The following is an 18,311-nucleotide window of genomic DNA, read 5'->3' on the forward strand; positions in this document are numbered from 1 at the left end:
GGATGATGCTGTCTGAGTATGTTAACTGATCAGTGTTGCTGCCTACAGGCCAGAAAAGGTTGGGGTCCGCTGCCTAATGCCAACTCAAATTTAGATGCATGTCATTTATAGTCATGCAAAAGTAGTGTCACATTTTTTTCTTCTTCTTTGATCGTACCCAGAAACTATAAATCCCCAGGGTGAAATCTTAGCTCTACAGAAACCCAGAGCAAACCTCCTTTCAGTGATGCACAGCTCATGGTGAAAGATGTGGTTTTATTTCTTAAGTGATTGCTGTAATTGCTAGAGAATTGTATTTATTTCTCCCCCCTCACAGCAAATGAAATGTCAATTTTCATGGTCAAATAGTCTACTGAAAACAGACAGATCTGTCTGTTCTGGGTGCTGACGGCTGATAATAAAATTACAGCCCAGTAATTTTATATTTTTCTCTTATTATCTGCCATGCACAGCGTGTTTTATGTGTTCTACTCCACTGGGACCATCATAAACCTGTGGCCAGATCTTTCATTTAAATATACTCAGTGGGAGGTGGCAGGTGCACTGTTACAAAAAGATTTTGAAACTTTATCATAATATATTCAGAAGGTGATAATGTAAAAGCTGCTGGAAGATGGAGAGAAGTGAAGGAGAAATTCCATGCCTGGGAATTTATTTAATGTTTAAAGACAGGAAATGCTTTAAAAGCAAAAATATCTCAGATCTCTCTAATCCTCTGCCCCAGACTAGTCACCATGATACCCCTGGTGAAGGGGGCAGGTAGAGGAGATGACCTCCATCTCACCTCAGCTTCCATCCTGCTCTCCAGGTCCTGTGCCAACTGGGGCAAAGAGGCACCTTAAGCTGACACAGCCACTGTTTATTTTCACTGTGTGATGGTGGGACAAGGGAGATTTTGAGTGAGAGATTGGACTGACACATACTGGAAAACTGTCTGGCACAAAAGGGAGATCAGGTGAGGGACATTTCTCCCAAATGCAGCCAAAATCATCAGAAACAAGTTCTGTGTTGATTTCCAGCCTGGACCAGTCCCATCCACTTCAATACTTGTTTGCTATTAGCTTATTTGGATCTTTGATTCCTTTCCTGCAGTTTTCTGCAGAAAGGAGTGTGTAATGGCACAACTGCATTGGTTGGGAGCAGAACCTGGTGCTGTGTTTGGCTCAGTTTGTGTGAACCACCATGTGAAAATCAGCTCCTCGACAGACATCAGTGTCCAGTACCTGTCACAGCTGTGTTCACTTCCCAGGCACCTTCATCTTCGTGCGATTTGTTTCTTTGTTTTCCAATGATGCAACTTTTAAAAAGAATAGAAAATAACAGCACATTGTCTCCAAGTGAATATTGAAAGCTGCACGGCTTGTCCTGGACTGTGCTCCCCCAGCATTCTCACAGAACTCTGTTTGTAAAGAGAGGAAATCTTTGTGAAGAGAGGGGATCTCATCAATGTATGAAGACATAGTGCCAAGCATCTGAAGGAAGAATGCCAAGGGGATGGAGCCAGGTGCAACTTGGAGGTGCCAGCAATGGGACAAGAGGCCATGAACAGAAACTGATGCCCAGAAGTTCCACTTGGACATGAAGAAGGACTTCTTCCCTGTGCAGCGGCTGAACACTGGAAGAGATTGCCCAGAGAGGGTGTGGAGTCTCCCTCAGTGGGGACGTTCCAAACCTGTCTGGAGACAACCCTGTGCCCGATGCTTGGGACGACCGTGGTTGGACCAGCTGATCTACCGCGATCCCTTCCAGCCCGACCATCCCGCGCCCACCCCCTGCGGCCCGGCCCCCATTCTGCCCCGCACCGCAGCTCCCCCGCTGCCCGCACATCCCCTCAGGTGCGCCCAGCCCTGCCCTGCGCGGCTCCCCCCGCCCCTGCTCCGCCGTGCCCGGCCCCAGGTGCCTCCCGCCCGCTGTCCCGCCCGGCCCGGCCCAGCTCCGCCCCGCGGGTCCCGCCCGCCCCGCTCGCCCCCCGGGTGCGGCCGCGCCAGACGCGGCGCCGGAGGCAGCGCTGCCCCGCGGCGGCGGCGGCGGCGGCGGCGGCGGGGCTTAAAGCGCTCGGGCACCGGGGCCGCGCTCACCTGGGCGCCGCTCCCCGCGCTCCGCCGGCCGCCGCAGCGGCTGCGGGGCAGCGCCCAGGTGACCATGCGGGGCAGGCGGGCGCGCCCGCCGCACGCTTCGGGGAGCAGGTAGCACTCGCCAGGTGCGCGGCGGAACATGGACTGTCTCCTGCTGGCCGTCTGGACTTTACCTGCTGCGATTCTCGGCGGCAGCTCCATGCAATTCCAGACTCTCCCGTGGCTCGGAAGCACTGTAAAGGCAGGTCGAGAGCACTTTCTTTTGCGGTCGCCTAGTGTGCTTTCATACCAGGTTACTGCAGTTCTGGTGCCTTGTCTTTCTGCCTTGCCTTGTCAAGGAAGCTTCGTCCGATACTCCTTTTCTCTTTCTCTCTTTTATTTTTTCTTTCTCTTGCAGACCCTTCAGCTGTGTTGCCTCTGTTGCATGTCTCATGCAGCAACTTTAACCAGTGACAGCATCAGTGAATTGACTCATGGTTTGTATAGCTCTTTCTGTTGTCTGTATGTGAACATTTGCATGGATTTTTTTTTTTTTCTTTTTTTCGTGGAGTGAATATTTAGAGGGGAGAAGTCACAGTGTTTAGGGAGCATAAAGAGCAAGCAGGCTGGCTACTGCGGGATGGTGAACCATGGGCAGGGATTAACTTGTAAAGCCCTGTGTGCTAAAGCTGAAAGGAACAATATGTAGCAGCAAAGCAAATGAATGAGATGGTAAATACATCCACGTTTCCATGTGCGGTTAGAAAGATGAATGCGTGTGTAGCCACAACAGCAAAACCTCGTGTGTCTGTTGTGGAAGCAGTGAGACAAAAGTAACAAAAAGATTTGTGTGGGGGAGCAAGAGGAACTGTGCAATGCAGGGTAAGGGGGGAAAAAGCCAGGAGAGAAAGGGATTGTGTGAGTGGGAGCTCAGGAGCCGTTTGTTCCCAGGTTGGAGTGACTAGCACATAGATGCTGATGGCTTTGGGACTTTTGAAGTGCAGTATATGCTTTGTATTGTGTGTGAGCAGAAACAAAGTACAACAGAGAACCACCCCAGGGTGCAGAAAGGAAACCCCTCCTGCACCCTGTGCTCTGCTCGCTGGGGGATTCCCTCTCTCCAGCAGCTGCTTGCATTTTTTGGCCACCAGCCTGCTTAGCGCCCTCAACTTCTGCTGTTGATTAACACCACTGGAGGAAAGCGAAAGCTCTTGATGTATTGTTTCCACTGTCTAAGGAAAAGCAACCTGTCAGTGGTTATGTTTTCAGCCTAATGTGTGTCCAATAAAGTCCATTCAGGCAAAGAGATTGATTGAGAGATTTGCAACATCTGTTAGAACACAAAAAAAAGGGGGTTTTCTTCTTTTTTGATGGTGTTAGTTCAATTTAGGAAGAGAAATTAATTGTTTGTCAAGTGCATGGACATCTCTAAGTGTCCACAGAGAAACACAGCTCACAAATTAAATAGGGTAGGGAAGCAGTTTTTTCAGCATAATTTCTTAAGCTACCAGGAATGGGTACAAAGATCCTAGTTCAGGAAACAGCTAAAAACTCAGATCCTGGTTCCAGGACACAGGTAATCCCTTCATGGCTAGGTCAGCACCAATGGTGATGTACTGCAAGTGAGGCACCTGCTTGTACAGCCAGCTGAATTATGGCCTCTTTCACCCTCCTTTTTTTAGGTGGTTCACAGCAGATCAGAGTGTTCTCCTCAAAAATAGTTTCGTGATTTTTTTGCATATTTCATCCAAAACAATAAACTTCTTTGACATGCAATTAGCAATGGCTGACTAAAGGTTATGAGGTAGGATGTAATCTCCTTCTGCTGGAGGTCAGTTACAATTTGAAACCCAGTCTAATCAAGTCACTACAAAGAGATGAGGTCTCACTCAGTTAAGGCATTAATAAATTAATCCTTTAATCCATTTGAAGGAGTGGTACAGTTCTGCAAGGTCTCAGTCACAGCTACCCCTACAGTGACACAGCATTTGCTGCATTCTTAGGGAAGGGAAAAGCCTCTCAAACCCAAGTGGCCTTCACATTTGACAACAATTAATACAGGGGGAGGGGAAAACCTACAGATCTGCTGGTGATGACAAATGTCTTCAGAGGAGCAGTTGTGGGAATGTTCACAGCTCTGCTAGTTAGTCTGTGCCTCTCAGTGGGGCACAAAGGAAACAAACACAGGCTGAGAGCCTCTGGGACCTACGGGGGTGAATTTATGCAGGCGAGACAGCACACACAGAGCCTGCAGGGCAGCCCCAAAAGGAGGGAATGCTCCATGCCATAGGAAGTGCCTGACACCGTGTCAGAGTGCCTTGTTTGTGGGATGCCAGAGCTGATGGCCAACTCTTTCTCGTTACAGATTATGTGTTTGTGACACCTGTCAGAGTGGATGCCAGCGGATCGTACATTTCACATGATGTTTTGCACAGTACTAGGAGAAAGAGATCAACTCAGAGTTCAAAGAGTTCCTTGCACTACAAATTTTCAGCATTTGGACAGGAACTTCACTTAGAGCTTAAACCTTCGACCATTTTAAGCAGCAGTTTTATTGTCCAGGTACTCGGGAAAGATGGCGTGGCAGATTCTCAGGACCATGAAATTGAGCAGTGTTTCTACCAGGGATTTATAAGGAATGATAGCACCTCCTCGGTAGCAATATCTACGTGTGTAGGCTTGGTAAGTGTCTATTTAAAACAAATCAGCATTAAAAGTAGTTCTGTGCTTGCAATAGTAGCTGAAGGTATGTAGTTCATATAATAGTCAAAACACCATAAACCCTTCTGTGATTTTTCTAGTATCACTAGTTGCTATTGTATTTAACAGAAGAGACTTTGTTATAGCCAATGAACAGCACCAAACCTTTGTAATTTTTGATGGCAGTCTTTCAGGAAAAAAAAAAAAACCAAGACTAGCTGGTAGTCCTAGTAATTATCCCATAGCAATTTGTTACAGTCTGTGATAGTTTATACATTTCTCCTCACTCTTAAGTCAAAGTTCTTCCTGCCTTTGTGAACTGTGGTGAATAAAGGAAAAAAGCCTGTCCAGAAACTTGTGAAAAAACATTATACCTAGGTTTGTCAACTAATTTAAGGAAGGGTGAATTTCCTAGCTTGGCAGGACTTATGAACAAATTTCCCTTTGTTTCCTTTGATAATTCAAGCGTTATTTGGGTTTACAGGTCTTGATGAGTTGATCTCTTATGAATGTGTTAAATATTATCATTGTGTATTTTCCATTTATGGCTGTCAGCCAAGTTCATGAAAAACCATTATTCACAGGTGATTTTTTCAAAATAAATTTGACAGTGCTCATTGCCTGCAGAGAAAGCTTTACTGATGTAATTTAGGAGAATTGTCTACAGAATTAATAGCTTAGGATGTTTTTTAAGGCTTAATTGCTTGCACTTGCAAAGCAGTCTGCTATGGCTGCAGAGGAAGGCAGTGACATTGAGTGGGAAGTCTATGAAGTCATCTGTGTGCTTTGTGGTTGACTAAAGGTCCAGAGGATATGTTGGGTCACCCTCTAGAAATCTGTTTTGCAAAGGTACTTGTCTCTGAGGGCTATTAAAGTGTGTGACGGGACCAAAGAAGGAACACTTGAGACAGCCAGTGTTTCCTTTGAAACTGGAATCAGTGACTTGAGAAGCCTGTTCATTAGGAAGGGCTGTTGATAACTGGCTGAAGTGGTCTGGGTTATATTTTGAATGCTGTGCTTTTTTTTTTTTTATTTTTGTTTCCCCCTCCCATCAAGTTGGAGGAATCTTAACAGTTCATTTGAACAGTTGCAAATGTGAGTTTGGAGCAGGTGCCAGGAGCTGGGTTGAAACTTTCTCTTGCTTTTAAAGTTGTGTTTGTGACTCTGAACTGTTAATACCAAATGTGCTCAGCTGTTTTAATGGAAGCTTTGTGTTAACAACTGCCACCTTTTATCAGATTTACTCAGAAAAATACTCTGTTTTCCCTCATTTTGTCTTTTTGCTATGGGAAGTGCTCTACCTACACACAGCAGGTACAGTTTGGGAGATCTCCCCTGTTTGGCCATATTTTGGTTTTTAACATGCTTTCTGAGCTAAGCGAAGTTGGGCTTGTCAGGTCTTGTCTGGAGAAGGGAGGTTCAAGCCTGCCTCAGGTCACAGAGGAACAGAATGTGGTGATCTTAACTGAGAGTGAAATGGATCTTTTACCACTGTCTCGACACAGAGGTTGTTATGACTGGTAAGCTTCACTTAGAAAAGATCCAGAAACTGATCAAAAGAGAATAAATATTGTGGTATGAACAAACTTATTATGGAAGTTCCTAGATTATCAACAAATAGAATCTCTGTTTAAAATTAATTTCAAGGTTCAATAGATTTTGCCTTAGAATGTTGTTTCAAACTGGCAAATGAAGTAAACCTTTACTTACAATAATCTCCTGTAGGGTAGGTATCCCAAAGTACAATTGTTCCTTTTTCTCCCTATCCATCTATTAATTTCAGTGCACCTAATGAATCCCAGGCAATTTACCAACAGGATTCTGAGTCTTTCAGTTTACAAGGCTGTCCTCTTAAAGATGTCGTCAGCTGTCTGTAATGACACCCACGTCACTTTTCCCTGGGATCCAAATTCAGCAACCAAATGTTAAGTCTGGACGCTGTGCTCTGATCAAGAGAACCTTGTGAATAGCTTCTATATCCTTTTGCACCAACTACTTTTGTCACTTGGTTGCCCTTCTTTCCTATTTGCTTTGTTCACTGCAATTAAACCGAAAGTGGTGTTTCTTCTATATGGTTGGTAGCACTAATCTTTCCATTGTTCCTTTCATTAGCAATAGCTTCTCTACAATAGAGCTGCAGTGACCCATTCTCTCAAGCCTGGAACACCACAATGTGATTTGGAAGCAATTGCATTTCAATGGACTACGGGGACTCTTTGATCTAATTTTTTGGATGACCTAGAGTATTCAGTCATTCAGCTGTCTGTTATCTGCCAGTGCCTGCAGAGGAGACTTTGGGGAGAGCCTGTATGAAATGGTTTGTTAGGCAGGATGACCTTAACTTAACACTGGAAAGGAGCAAGAATTTGTTGCTTTGGTCTAGATCTGTTAAGAGATGTGTGTATATTACATTTTAATGGCTTAGTTGACAGGAAGGCCCCACGTTTTTATGCTGATTTGTTGATTTGAGACCAAATGTTTCCATCAGTCAACACAATTTTCTTGATGTGTCAGAAGGCAGAACTGGATCTTTATCTGAACAAGTCTCTAATAGAGTAAGTGAGCATTTCAAGAGAATGGGCCCAGCTTTACTGTGAGTACTGCCTCTTTTCATCATCAAAGTGCTTCAATTTTCAAATGGAAACTTGCTTTTTTCCGTCTTCTGCCCTTTTTCTGCTTCAGTCAGCATCCTTTGCTTGCTGGAGCATTGTTATACAGCAAAACCCCAGTGCTTTTACTTGGTTTGTAAATGAAAACTGTGTTCTGCACCTTCTGTGGAGAACACGATCTATTCCTTTCCACAGAAGTTATAATTTTTTCACATATTTTTAATGCATTCTTACTCCCTGGGATCATTTTTTCACTCTTGCAACTTTGGGACAATGAGTTTATGTTAGTAAATGCAAAGCTAGTTTCTCTCTTTAGCATCATCTTAATGTGCCCCAAATAAAAAGTAATGCAAGTTTTTTTTTACTTTTCTTCACTGATTTTTCATTATTCATTTAATAAACCTCTTGTTTTATTCCTGCATGACTTTTTGGAGTTTCCTTCAGTGCCTTCTGCTCTCCCACCTGGTAAATCCAGGCTAGTGGTTTGTCTTGCTGCTTCATCCCCTGTTTTCATTCTCTAATTCAAACTGTTTGTTCTTTCCACATTCAACCTTTTTTCCCAAAATCTTGATTTGAGCGAATTCTTACTTACTGTAATTGTATTTTTATTGCTTTTATTATTACTTATAATTGCCTTTAGGTGGCTCATTGAGGGGTGAACTGTACCAAATCCACAGACTACTATGGTTTTTCAAGTTTTTCTGAAAGAGATTATGCTGGCCACTCTTTGAATAACAAATTGGTTTTTTAGGACCTCCTCAGTGTGGTTGTGTATATTCCTACCTCTTTCTCCCTTTCCCATTCTCATCCACTTTGTGCTATTTAATCTGCATTAAAAAGGAGATCTGCTGTGTGTTCACCATCTTTAACTCCACTTCCATGATGGCATCTGAAAGATTTACTGCTGCCTTCCTAGCCTGTATCACAGAGTGTTGTTTGCCTCTCTTTATAGGCCAGTTTTTGTCTCCTTACCTTAGGTTTATGTGCACAGAGTCCTCTGTATGAAGTGAGTTGTTTGCAGTCACACAGTAAATCAGGGCAGAACACAAGAGAACCTCAGAGGTCTCCAGTTGTATTGTAGAGACATTCTCAAAAGTAATTTATAACTGTGCTTTTGGGAGCAGAAGTCATGTTCCCCTTGTGAACATGAACTCTGGCAAAGTCAAACAAGCTTATAATCCAGTACACAGCAGAGGAATTTGTGGCCCTAATGAATGAGGGGTTTGTTATACAGCATTTGTGGGCTACAGGACACAGGTGAAGGGTCTAGAGCAAGTACAAAATGCGTGCCCAGAGGAAAGACCTGTTTATCCAACATAAGGAACTCTCCTGCCATTCCTTCACAGAGAAGATGTGTGTGTATTTTGGGTCAGAAAAAGGAATTTCAGTTCAGTGGAACAGTTCAAATCCTTTAAAGCTATGTGACACACAGTGTTATCTTCCAGGCCAAATTTATCACTGGCATGGAGGCCTGAGAGGCTGCACCTGCTCACACCAGAGGTGGGTCTGGGTTCCTCTCTCCCTGTGATTTGTGTACCTCAGTCAGAAGTGGTGCCCTCCTCTGGTTTTGCCAAGATGTGTTTGACTCTGTCATTCTCAGGAGCCTCTTTGTCTCAAGCTGTGTTATGTTTATTAGTGTCTAGTCAAAGGAGGAGAAAGGAGGGAGGGATGAATCATGTTGCACTCCTTGAGCTGTCAGAGGATTCTAGACAAGAAGGGTTATAGACTGAGAGATAAACAGGAGATGTATTAATTCAGTGGAGGAGGTGTGTGTGTGTGTGTCTGAGGGCAGGGCTTTGCTCAAAGTATCAAAGAAGCCACAAAATAAAAGCTTCTTGATGCAGTCTGACCACCTAGGAGGCAAGCAGGCCAGGCAGCTCATGTACCTACTCTTTGTAGTCATTTAATTGCACCTGGCATTAGCATTATTTAAGTTGATGCTAACAGCAGCCTCCTATTCCTAGAGCTCACACTTTAAGTCCAATTAAATATGTTGAGACAAATCCCAAGGTTCTTAGGCAGACAAACTGCCATTAAACTCCTTGAGCCAGACTGCTGGGGAAAGTACAGCATAATTGCTGTTTGCAATGAGGGTCCTTTAGAAATTGACAGCTGTAAAAATACAACAAAATTTGGCCCAGTGGGGCCTTGAGGAGAAGCTAACTACAGAGCTGGTGGTTTTTCTCATTCTTAAAGGTGGTTTTAGTCCACCCAGAAGCCAATACACAAATCCTATATTTTCTGCCATTGTACCAGCCCAGCATGAACAGCTTCTTTCATGGAGTTCGATGATTTTCTTTGTATTCACACACTATTGCATCTCCATTCTTTATAAAATACAAACTGTGTTTTACAGGATCATCCTTTTGTCCACTATTTTGGTGAAGGTTTTTCCATTATTGTTCCATTACTCCATATTATGGTAAATATGAAAATAAGAAAAATCTCTGGAGGAAAATGAGGTGGCAACGGGAAAAGGTCATATTCTTGAGGATATTTTAGGTTATATTAGAAAAATCCAAGGCAGTGTTTCTGGTCTCAGCATTGACCTGACTGGTGATGAATTGTGTGATTAGGTTATTGATCAACCTTCTCCATATCTGTCTGATAAGCTTTCAGTTTAACTCTGCCTTTTGCTCTGCGAGACAAAGGCTGTGGTATCCCAGGTGTTTTGGCACTACTGATTTCTGGTCGGTAAGAAGTGGAATTAAAGAGAACTAATGATGAGAAAGAATCTGCTTCTGCTTGGCAGAAAAAGCAATAGAAGTTGTATTTCTTCCTGTTTTATGTTAAAAAGCCTGGAATGTGCATAGAGGAAACAGAGCACAGTAGGCTGTGGTCGCCCAGCTGCTCTTGAGTGTCCACAGGAGCTGGTCCTCTGTCACTTGTGCCTGCTCTGCCATTGCTCAGCTGGCAGCAGAGTGTGAAAACAAATGGTTCATTGGAGTATTTCCAGCCAAACTTCAGGCTTCCATGGGCACCATTGCTTGAACCCTCGGAGTGGTTTTCCAGAAACAGGGAGTATCCATTTGTACAGAGATAGCTCATCCTGGCCCTTGTTAACAGCAGTCTTATCACCACTTCCATAGCAATCAGTAGTCACTATCTATGCTTGAAGCATCAGTGTTTTCCTTGCTGTAGCAAAGCCTTTCCACTAAGCCTAGTTCCCACACTTTGCCTAGTCCATTAGAGAGAAGCTTACAGACAAATGCCCTTGTGAGGGTCAGGAGTGGATGACCTGCCTGCCCAGACGTGACCCCTCCATAACAGGATGTCTTTGATGTCGTGAGGATTTTTATTTTCAGCAGCACTGTTTTCATGGGGGCTGTACCATCTCTGCTGCTGAGAGGCAGTGTATTCTCTTCTGCACAGCTGGGAACTGCTGGACAAAAAATTCTCTTTTTAGAGGCAGATTTTAATAACTAATAGAAGCTTCTAGTCACTGATCGACCTAAATAAGGGTTTATTTCTGTCTTTCCCCTTTTCTTCCTCCACTTTGGAAGTGTTGGAGGAGGATACCAGGTTGGCAGACCTGGTGTGTAAAGGCTTTTCTTTACCCAAAACACAACACCAGTCTGTGAAACTGCAGCTCAAGTCCAGCTCAAGCAGCCCACTCCTGGAGATCTGTGCCTGACACAGGGCACAGGAGTGGGCAGCCCAGGAGCGTCTCGGGTGTGCCCTGAGCCCCTCACAATTCACTTAATTTGAGCAAATGGTGCCATCAAAACTCTTCTTGTAGAGTGCTGTTTTCCCAGGCTTACTCTCTGCTCACCCTGTGCAGAAGCAGAGCCCTGATCATGATGACAGCTCTGTGACACACTTGCACTCTGCTGGGAGTTGGCTTCAAGTCACTGTAGGCTGCTCAGTCACAGCTGCCCTGGATGCTCACTGGGAGTTCTGTCACCAGCTCCAGAAGTCCCTCGCCTGTTTTGGCTCCTCAAGTTTTTGTTTGTTACGGTATTGTGCTCACGACCACAAGATATTTATGGTAATGTTTTCTAATTTGCAGCTTCTTAAGGAGGGGTTTGTCTTCCTGGTGTACAGCAGGTTCTTTACTCTGAAAGAGAGGATCACTGGGACTGCTGTCCAGTACTGCAGCAGGAGGGAAGATTGGAGCCCTAAGAGCTGTGGTTTGGAAATTTGCAGCACATGGATCAAAATAAAAGCTGGAACTATGCTAAATAAAGGTATCCATGGTGGTGATGCCCATGATATATCAGTCAGTTCCTCTAGATCACTTTAGAGCTCTTTGCATCTGATTTCATTCTCTCCTGAGCGTTAGCACTGTTGTTGACTTACAGAGATAGAGCCTGCTCGGGATTTTCTAGGAAATACCTGCTTTCCAGGAGCTCTGTGTGCCTCACTTTGTCATGGTCTTCTCCCAGTGAGCTGGCAGGAGAGGGGTTAAACTTAATTATCTCTGCTGTGAGAGCTGGCAGTGGACCTACAGTGAGTATTAGCAGCTGAAACCCAGACTTGAATTATTTTTTTTTTCCAAAAAACACTTATTTTGTCTTCCAAAGGGTCTGACTAGCCCTTAAGTGGTATCTGAATTGAATTTTAGCAGATAATTCCATTGCAAACAAGGTTTTCTTCTGTCTTTTTGATCATGTCACTGGGAGCAAAAATGTTGGTTCTTTCTTGCCTTTTCTTATCCCATTTTAATCCCAATTCTGTTGCTGCAGGTCTACCATAAATTACTGTATGCTAAAGGAATTTCCTATTGATTTGCTCTGACAGTGATTTGACCAGCTATGTGAATAGCTGATGGAAGCAGAACTTATCTTGGGTTCAGACAGTGGAGCATTGACTAAAGCTCTGAGGTAAACATTTACAGAAGAAACCTGAAATCATAAAGCCTTGCAGCTCAGCACAATTTACAAACATGTATTAATTAAGCTTCAGTGCTGGCTCTGCTCTGTGTTTGATGAGAACAACATCCTGGCACACAATGGGTTGACATCAGTAACCTTTTATTGTTTATCCTGCTCGGAAGTCACCAAGAATGAGGGTGAAGAAATGTCAAATAATCAGGGCAGATGGGAGGGAATGAGTCTTGATGGTTGAAGCTTGGTACCGTGGGAACCATTATTGTCCAGAGTGATTTCTGGAACATGCAAGTTAATTTCTTTTATTTGCAAAGTTAGTTCATAAGCTGGGGAAATCTGCAAACAACTTCTACAGTCAGATGAAAACCCTTTCCCTGAATCTCATATGTGGCTGCCCAGGTAGTGACTGCCAAAAAATGGTGAAAGGCAAAAGTTGGATGACAAAGATAATAGGTCTTGAAGTTATTCCTACTGCAATAACAAGGCCCAGAACAAACCTGCTTAAGAGAAGAGGAAGCTGAGGCAATAAAGTGATATTTGCTTGCAGAGACAATGGGGTGTTGCCTTTTCACTCCCCTGGGCTTTTGCATTTCAGGCTGCCCCACTCTGTACACAGCACACTTGGGGCTTTATTCTTTGAGGGCTGGATTCTTGCTGTTCACAGTGGGATCACTTGAATGCTTGTGCCTGCCTGCCTAATATATGTTAATTGAAGGACTTTTGTGTCTCAACATCTTTAATAATATTAATGGAATGAGATTTTTAATGGACTTATACAAAATATGCTTGACCTAGCTTGAGCCCTCACTTTTGTTTTTATACTCTGCAGCACAGTGTGGCTTCTGACTAATTTAAGAGTGTAATATTATATTCTGTGGCAGAGTACACAAACTAAAGAATCATGGATTATTCTTCAGACCTACATTTTCCTTGCCATGAGATATAGAATTTATGTAACTCCAGAATGTAATCAGTTCTTTCCAAGTCATGAAATTAAAGAGAGGTTTTCTTTTTAAAATAGTTATTTCTTGACCAGGCCTGTCTTATGCCATGCACTCTTTTTTTTTTTTTTTTTTTTTAGGAAGAAGTCATCAAAACAGTAGGCCTTAAAATTAGGCAAGACTAAACCTCAAGAAATATTTCAAATAATATTGCTGTTAAAGTACAAGCTAGTCATGGTGAGGGACAGCTATAAATGCTGTAATGCAGCCTCAGACAAGAAAGTTTAAGCTTCTCTCATGATGTGGCCACCCAGTGTCATTTCTTGTTAACACCTGACAGAAACCTATGTTACTTGTTTTGTTAGATGTAAATATAAATTAAATGTTAAAATAACAGTGTTGAACTAGGGCAGAGATGATTTTTCTTTTGAAGTCCACTGTGGATGATTATGGCATATACAAGAAAAATGCTTCTGTCACATTTTCACTTTTTTTTTTTACATTTTCTGATAACGAATAATTCCTTTTAGGCTGCTCTGCATTTCATTGTTTGTAATAAACATCTCTGACACCACTGTGGAGACCAGTCTGCCACAACAGGAGCTCTGGGCTCGCTCTCTCAGCTGGTTCTCTCCATGCTGGAAGCCATATGGGTATTTTTTTACCCTACATCGCATACTGGTGGTGGGATTGTTATCCTACTCCAAGCAGCAAAAGCTTGAGCAAAGGGGCAGGAAAAAAGAGTTTCCAAGCTGAGACAGCAGTGAGCTGCTGATGTCTGCTGATTCCTGCAGCCCTGGTTGAGGGGCTTCATCTAAAGCTTCTTGTGGTGAGTAAAAAGTTTCCTTCTGCCTGATTTGGATCTGAACCTGGCCTTGGGAAGTGTCTTTTATTCCTTCCTCCATCATCTTGGCCCTTGAGTCAGTAGGCACACCACTTTTTTGGGATGCACTGCTGCCATTGCTGTTTGGTTTAGCGAGATATTTTGGAAAGGGGAGGCACCACTGGCTCATCAGGAAAGTGAAACGTGTCTGTTGCTCCTGGCAGACCCCGAAATGCTTGTTGGACATACTCCAGGGTGGTGCTGTATAATCAGATTTCACTGAATCAGAAGTTAGATGGAGGCAAGCGGTGTGCTGGAGGGCAAACCCCATCTGCAGGCTGAGCCTTGCTGTTCTCATGGACTGCTCAGAGCAGAGCAGCCAGGAGTGAGACGTGGCAGGAGCTCAGCCAGTTTCCAGAGAGTCAGCTGCTGCTACTACTGCTGGAAAGTGCACCCAAGTGCTTGGCATGCAGTGCCTGCAGTTGCCAGATGGGTTTCAGTGCCCTGGTGCCAAGTGCTGTCATTCCACTCTGCTGCCAGAGCATCCCGACAGCAAAGGAGCAAAGGAAGAGCAATGGCCACCAGAAAATGCAAAGCCACAAGTAAATGTAAGGAGGTTATGTGGCCTAACCCAAATCCAGCCCTGATAAAGTCAAGTCTGGTGATGGGAATAAAAGAGGATTGTACATTTTGAGGCCTCTTGTCCTTGTTAGACAGGAGATGGACTTGGCAGGTTTTGAGCTGTGAAATTGTGAGGGCATATTATCAGGTGTCATCACAGAACACCTGTAGGGGACAAGACCTCATTCATCTCCTGCTCATGGTAGGAAAGCTGAGTAATTGCAGAGAGGGAAGCATGTTACAGAAATGGTTAATTGATTCCTGTGTTTTCCAGAGAGCTGGGTGGTCATTCGAGCTGCCTGAGGCACAGAGCCCTGCAGCTCTGGGTAATGAAGACTGTGATTCCAGGGACAGAACAGGGTGCAGGTGGTGCCATGGCTGTGAGCATCAGGATAATGCTGTGGTGACAAAGGTTTGTGTTTTCCATCAGTGGGACAGATGAAATACCAGGGAAAGGACAATTTGGACAAGGAGCTGAATCAGAGAGGGCTGATGTATTGCCATCTACTACCAGTTACAGCTACGAACAGAAATGTGCCAGGCTGTGCTCTTGGCCTCTGAGTACTGCACTGATTCTGTTTACAGGTTCCCAGCTTTTGGGTTGTAGTGCCATCAGAAGTTTATTTTTGTTTTAATTTTCCAAGCATTTCTTGGAAATTAGCTTTCTGGTGCTCAGAACAGCACCACAACACTAAATTAGTTGCAAATAGCTTGAGGGCTGAGGGAATAGTATATTTTTTTGTTGTGGCTGTTCACATGATTTATTTAGTCATTTGTAGGACTACAGTTTGGGAAAGTTGGGAACCCACTCTAATGTGAGAAACAAAACAGAAGGAAATGTTGTTCATACAGAATGAAGGTCTGTCTTCTGCAAGCCAGCATTTGTGCAAAGCCAAGGTCGTTCTGCCTCCACAGCCCTTCTCCTGTGTTAGGATTAGCAGAAGATGGGGAGTGTTTCCCTTTGGGAGAGTTTCCTGCCCACCATCAGCCTGCTCAGAATGGTGCCCATATGCTCCAGAATATCTCCCTGTATATTGCACGTCCTTTAATGACAGCATAGCCTTTGCACCTGATTGCCAGTAAAGAGGAAGAAGAATTTATATACTGATACATTCTTTTCTATACCAATGCTCTGAATTGGTGCCTATTCTTTATTAAATCTTTATCTTGCAACAGTCAGTGCAATTCTGTGTCCACTGCATCTGAAATATGAATATATTTGTTTTTCTATAGAGGTGCACATGACAATGCTGTTTATGGCTGTAGTCTTTTCTGCTGTTCAATAACTTGTTCAATCATTCTTATTATGATTTAAAGCAACACTGTTGTGCTTCTTCAGGAAAGGAATTGCATTTTAAAGAGAAGGTTGTTATAGTTTGTCTTTAATTTTTGTAGTAAATGGAAGGTATAGGTTTATTGCAAAAGTTTATAATGTGGAGGATGCATATGACTGAGTCTCACATTACTTCCTTTATTTGTTAAAATATGTTAAAGGAATAAGTCGCTGTAAATCTGTATTTTATAAAATTTCAGATTGGTGAATCTTGTAAGAATTAGTATAAATAATCTGAAAAACTATGATCAGTGTCCTATTTTAGTCCTTTTGAGAGGCTCAGTGGAGGTGTCTAAAGAGAAGCCCTGGAGAGGGATGATCAAATGTGAAATCTTGGGCTGAATCTATTCTGACAGGATGGGGAGTGTAGCTTAAACCCTCTCTTATCTTGCCAGTGTTCTTGTGTGTGCTGCCTCTCCCCAGCAAGATGCCTGAGTGATTCACAGCAGCTGATGGGCAGTTTAAAATTACAAAGCTTTCGGTTTCCTTGTTCCTAACAGATAAAGAGGGTGGGCATTTCCTGATTATATGGTATACACTCAAAATATTTAAGTTCCCCATGGTGCTATTTGTGCCTAATTTACTTCTCTAGCACATTAACACTGCTGGTTTTCTGCTGGGGGAGGAGTGTGAGCTGTAACACGCTGTGAAGAGAGGAAATGTTTCACAAGAGCTCCTTCTGGCTTTTCCTCTGTTTGCCTTACCACCTGGAAAGAAGAAAAGGTGGAGGGACTGACTGATGATCCAGATGGATTGCAGGAGCAGTCCTGTCTGTGGTCTGATGTGTTAAGCTGGGCAAATCCTCACTGGGAAGTGGCAGGATTGCACTAAAGCACGTGGAACTTCCAGCAGGAAAGTGTGTAGGCATGAGGAGGGCTGAACTACCATCAGCCAGCAACCTTGGGGCAGGCTGTGCCCCTTCAGAGGCCACTGGGCAGCCAGATTACTTTGGGGAGAAGCCGGGGATACACCACTGTGAGGGATGGGGCTTGAGGACAGGCTCCAGCAGAGCAGATTCTATCTGAGTGTGATAAATCAGAGGCTGTGCAGGTCACACGGAGCTTCAGAGAGGCTTGGAGTGGGAGGACCACATTTATCACTTTTCATGTTCACTTTTCTAGTTCTTGCTTATGAAAGCAGACAGATTATCTCCTGTTTATGGGAGATGGGTGCTCTGATGTACTAATTATTCCACTCACGTGGTACTTCTCAGCAGAGCAGGCGTGTCCCGATTCCTGGCCAAGGGCTCAGAGGCAGGAGCAGCTGGGCTGTGCAGCACCTCTGTCGCTGCTGGCTGTGCTGTGCAGCCAGCTCAGGTGCCTGGGGCTGCCAGGAGGGAGCAGAGAGCCCTCTCAGGCCCTGGGAGTAGGAGCAGCAGTGGAGACTGGAGTGTCTGTGACTCTCACACACTCCCCTGGTGTCCCAGAGCTCTGTGACCCTAGCAGCACATTCCTCTTCTTGGAGCTTTTTCCTTAACCTGTGCTTAACCTGACCTTTGCTTAACCTATTGTTCAGTAGATTCATGGCAGAAACAGGGTCAGGCTGCTTAGGAAATTTTGCCTCCTAAATCTTCTGCTGATACAATTTTTTTTTTTTAACCATCCCTTTGTAACTTTGCAGCATTCTGAGCTGTCAACAAATATCTCCCTTGTCTTCGCTGCATCTTTATTTCAGTCAGAAGGCCTGTAGTGTTTAACATAGTGGCAACATCTGTTCAATAGATATTTTGTTATCTTGAGCCAACATAATACAAAGAACATCACATAGAATACAAAGTTGCTTTCAGACACTACCTTCCCTTTTGCCACTTACATTTTCCCCTTTCCTGAGATCTCAGGGAATATCACAGGGCTTTGATCCACAAACAATACTTTGAGAGCCTCATATTGGTAAGGCATTGTGCTGGAAACACTCTACTGAGCAGATGCTTTTGTGAAGAAATGCTGTTCACTTGCATGGAAAGCCTGGCAAATGGTGCTTTGCTGGCATAACACATAATTGAATGGATTTCTTCAGTGAAAAGACACAAGTAAATGCTCCCACACTGTCTTTTTCCCCACTGTTGTCTTAACACTCATCCCTGCTAAACAGTTGCATAATTCAGATGCTTGTACTAAAGTCTGATGGTGGTAAAATCAGGGTAACCTTTCATGAGCAGTTTAGTTCTGCATATGTGTTCAGGGGGTCCAAACTTGGGGCTGAATACCTGGAAGCCACTGGTTACCACTCCAAATGCTGCTGCAGCCCTGTGTGTTGGGCTCTGACCTTGCCACAGACAGCATGGCAGGAGGTGTAAATTGATGCATTGGGTTAAAAAATGGATTTACTTCACCTTACCACAGCCTGGGCCAGTATTAAGTATTTCTGTGTCCATTTTAAGACAGTTGTGGCATTATGTTCT

General features: G+C 43.9%; 1 protein-coding gene across 2 annotated transcripts in view; it reads left to right on the forward strand.

Annotated features, from left to right (window-relative positions):
• The first annotated feature begins 2,089 nt into the window (after positions 1-2,089).
• The window catches only part of ADAMTS18 (ADAM metallopeptidase with thrombospondin type 1 motif 18), a 77,867-nt gene continuing 61,645 nt past the window's right edge, over positions 2,090-18,311 (forward strand). Inside the window, exons 1-3 of one of the 2 annotated variants that reach the window (XM_059856985.1) lie at positions 2,090-2,316; positions 2,473-2,551; positions 4,420-4,736. In XM_059856985.1, the coding sequence (XP_059712968.1) occupies positions 2,215-2,316; positions 2,473-2,551; positions 4,420-4,736 (498 nt within the window). In that variant the 5' untranslated portion in view covers positions 2,090-2,214. Of the gene's footprint in view, positions 2,321-2,472; positions 2,552-4,419; positions 4,737-18,311 lie in introns of both variants that reach the window. The other variant, XM_059856986.1, reaches the window with a different exon arrangement.

Source organism: Haemorhous mexicanus, chromosome 12, assembly GCF_027477595.1.
Source record: "Haemorhous mexicanus isolate bHaeMex1 chromosome 12, bHaeMex1.pri, whole genome shotgun sequence".
Lineage (NCBI taxonomy): Eukaryota > Metazoa > Chordata > Aves > Passeriformes > Fringillidae > Haemorhous > Haemorhous mexicanus.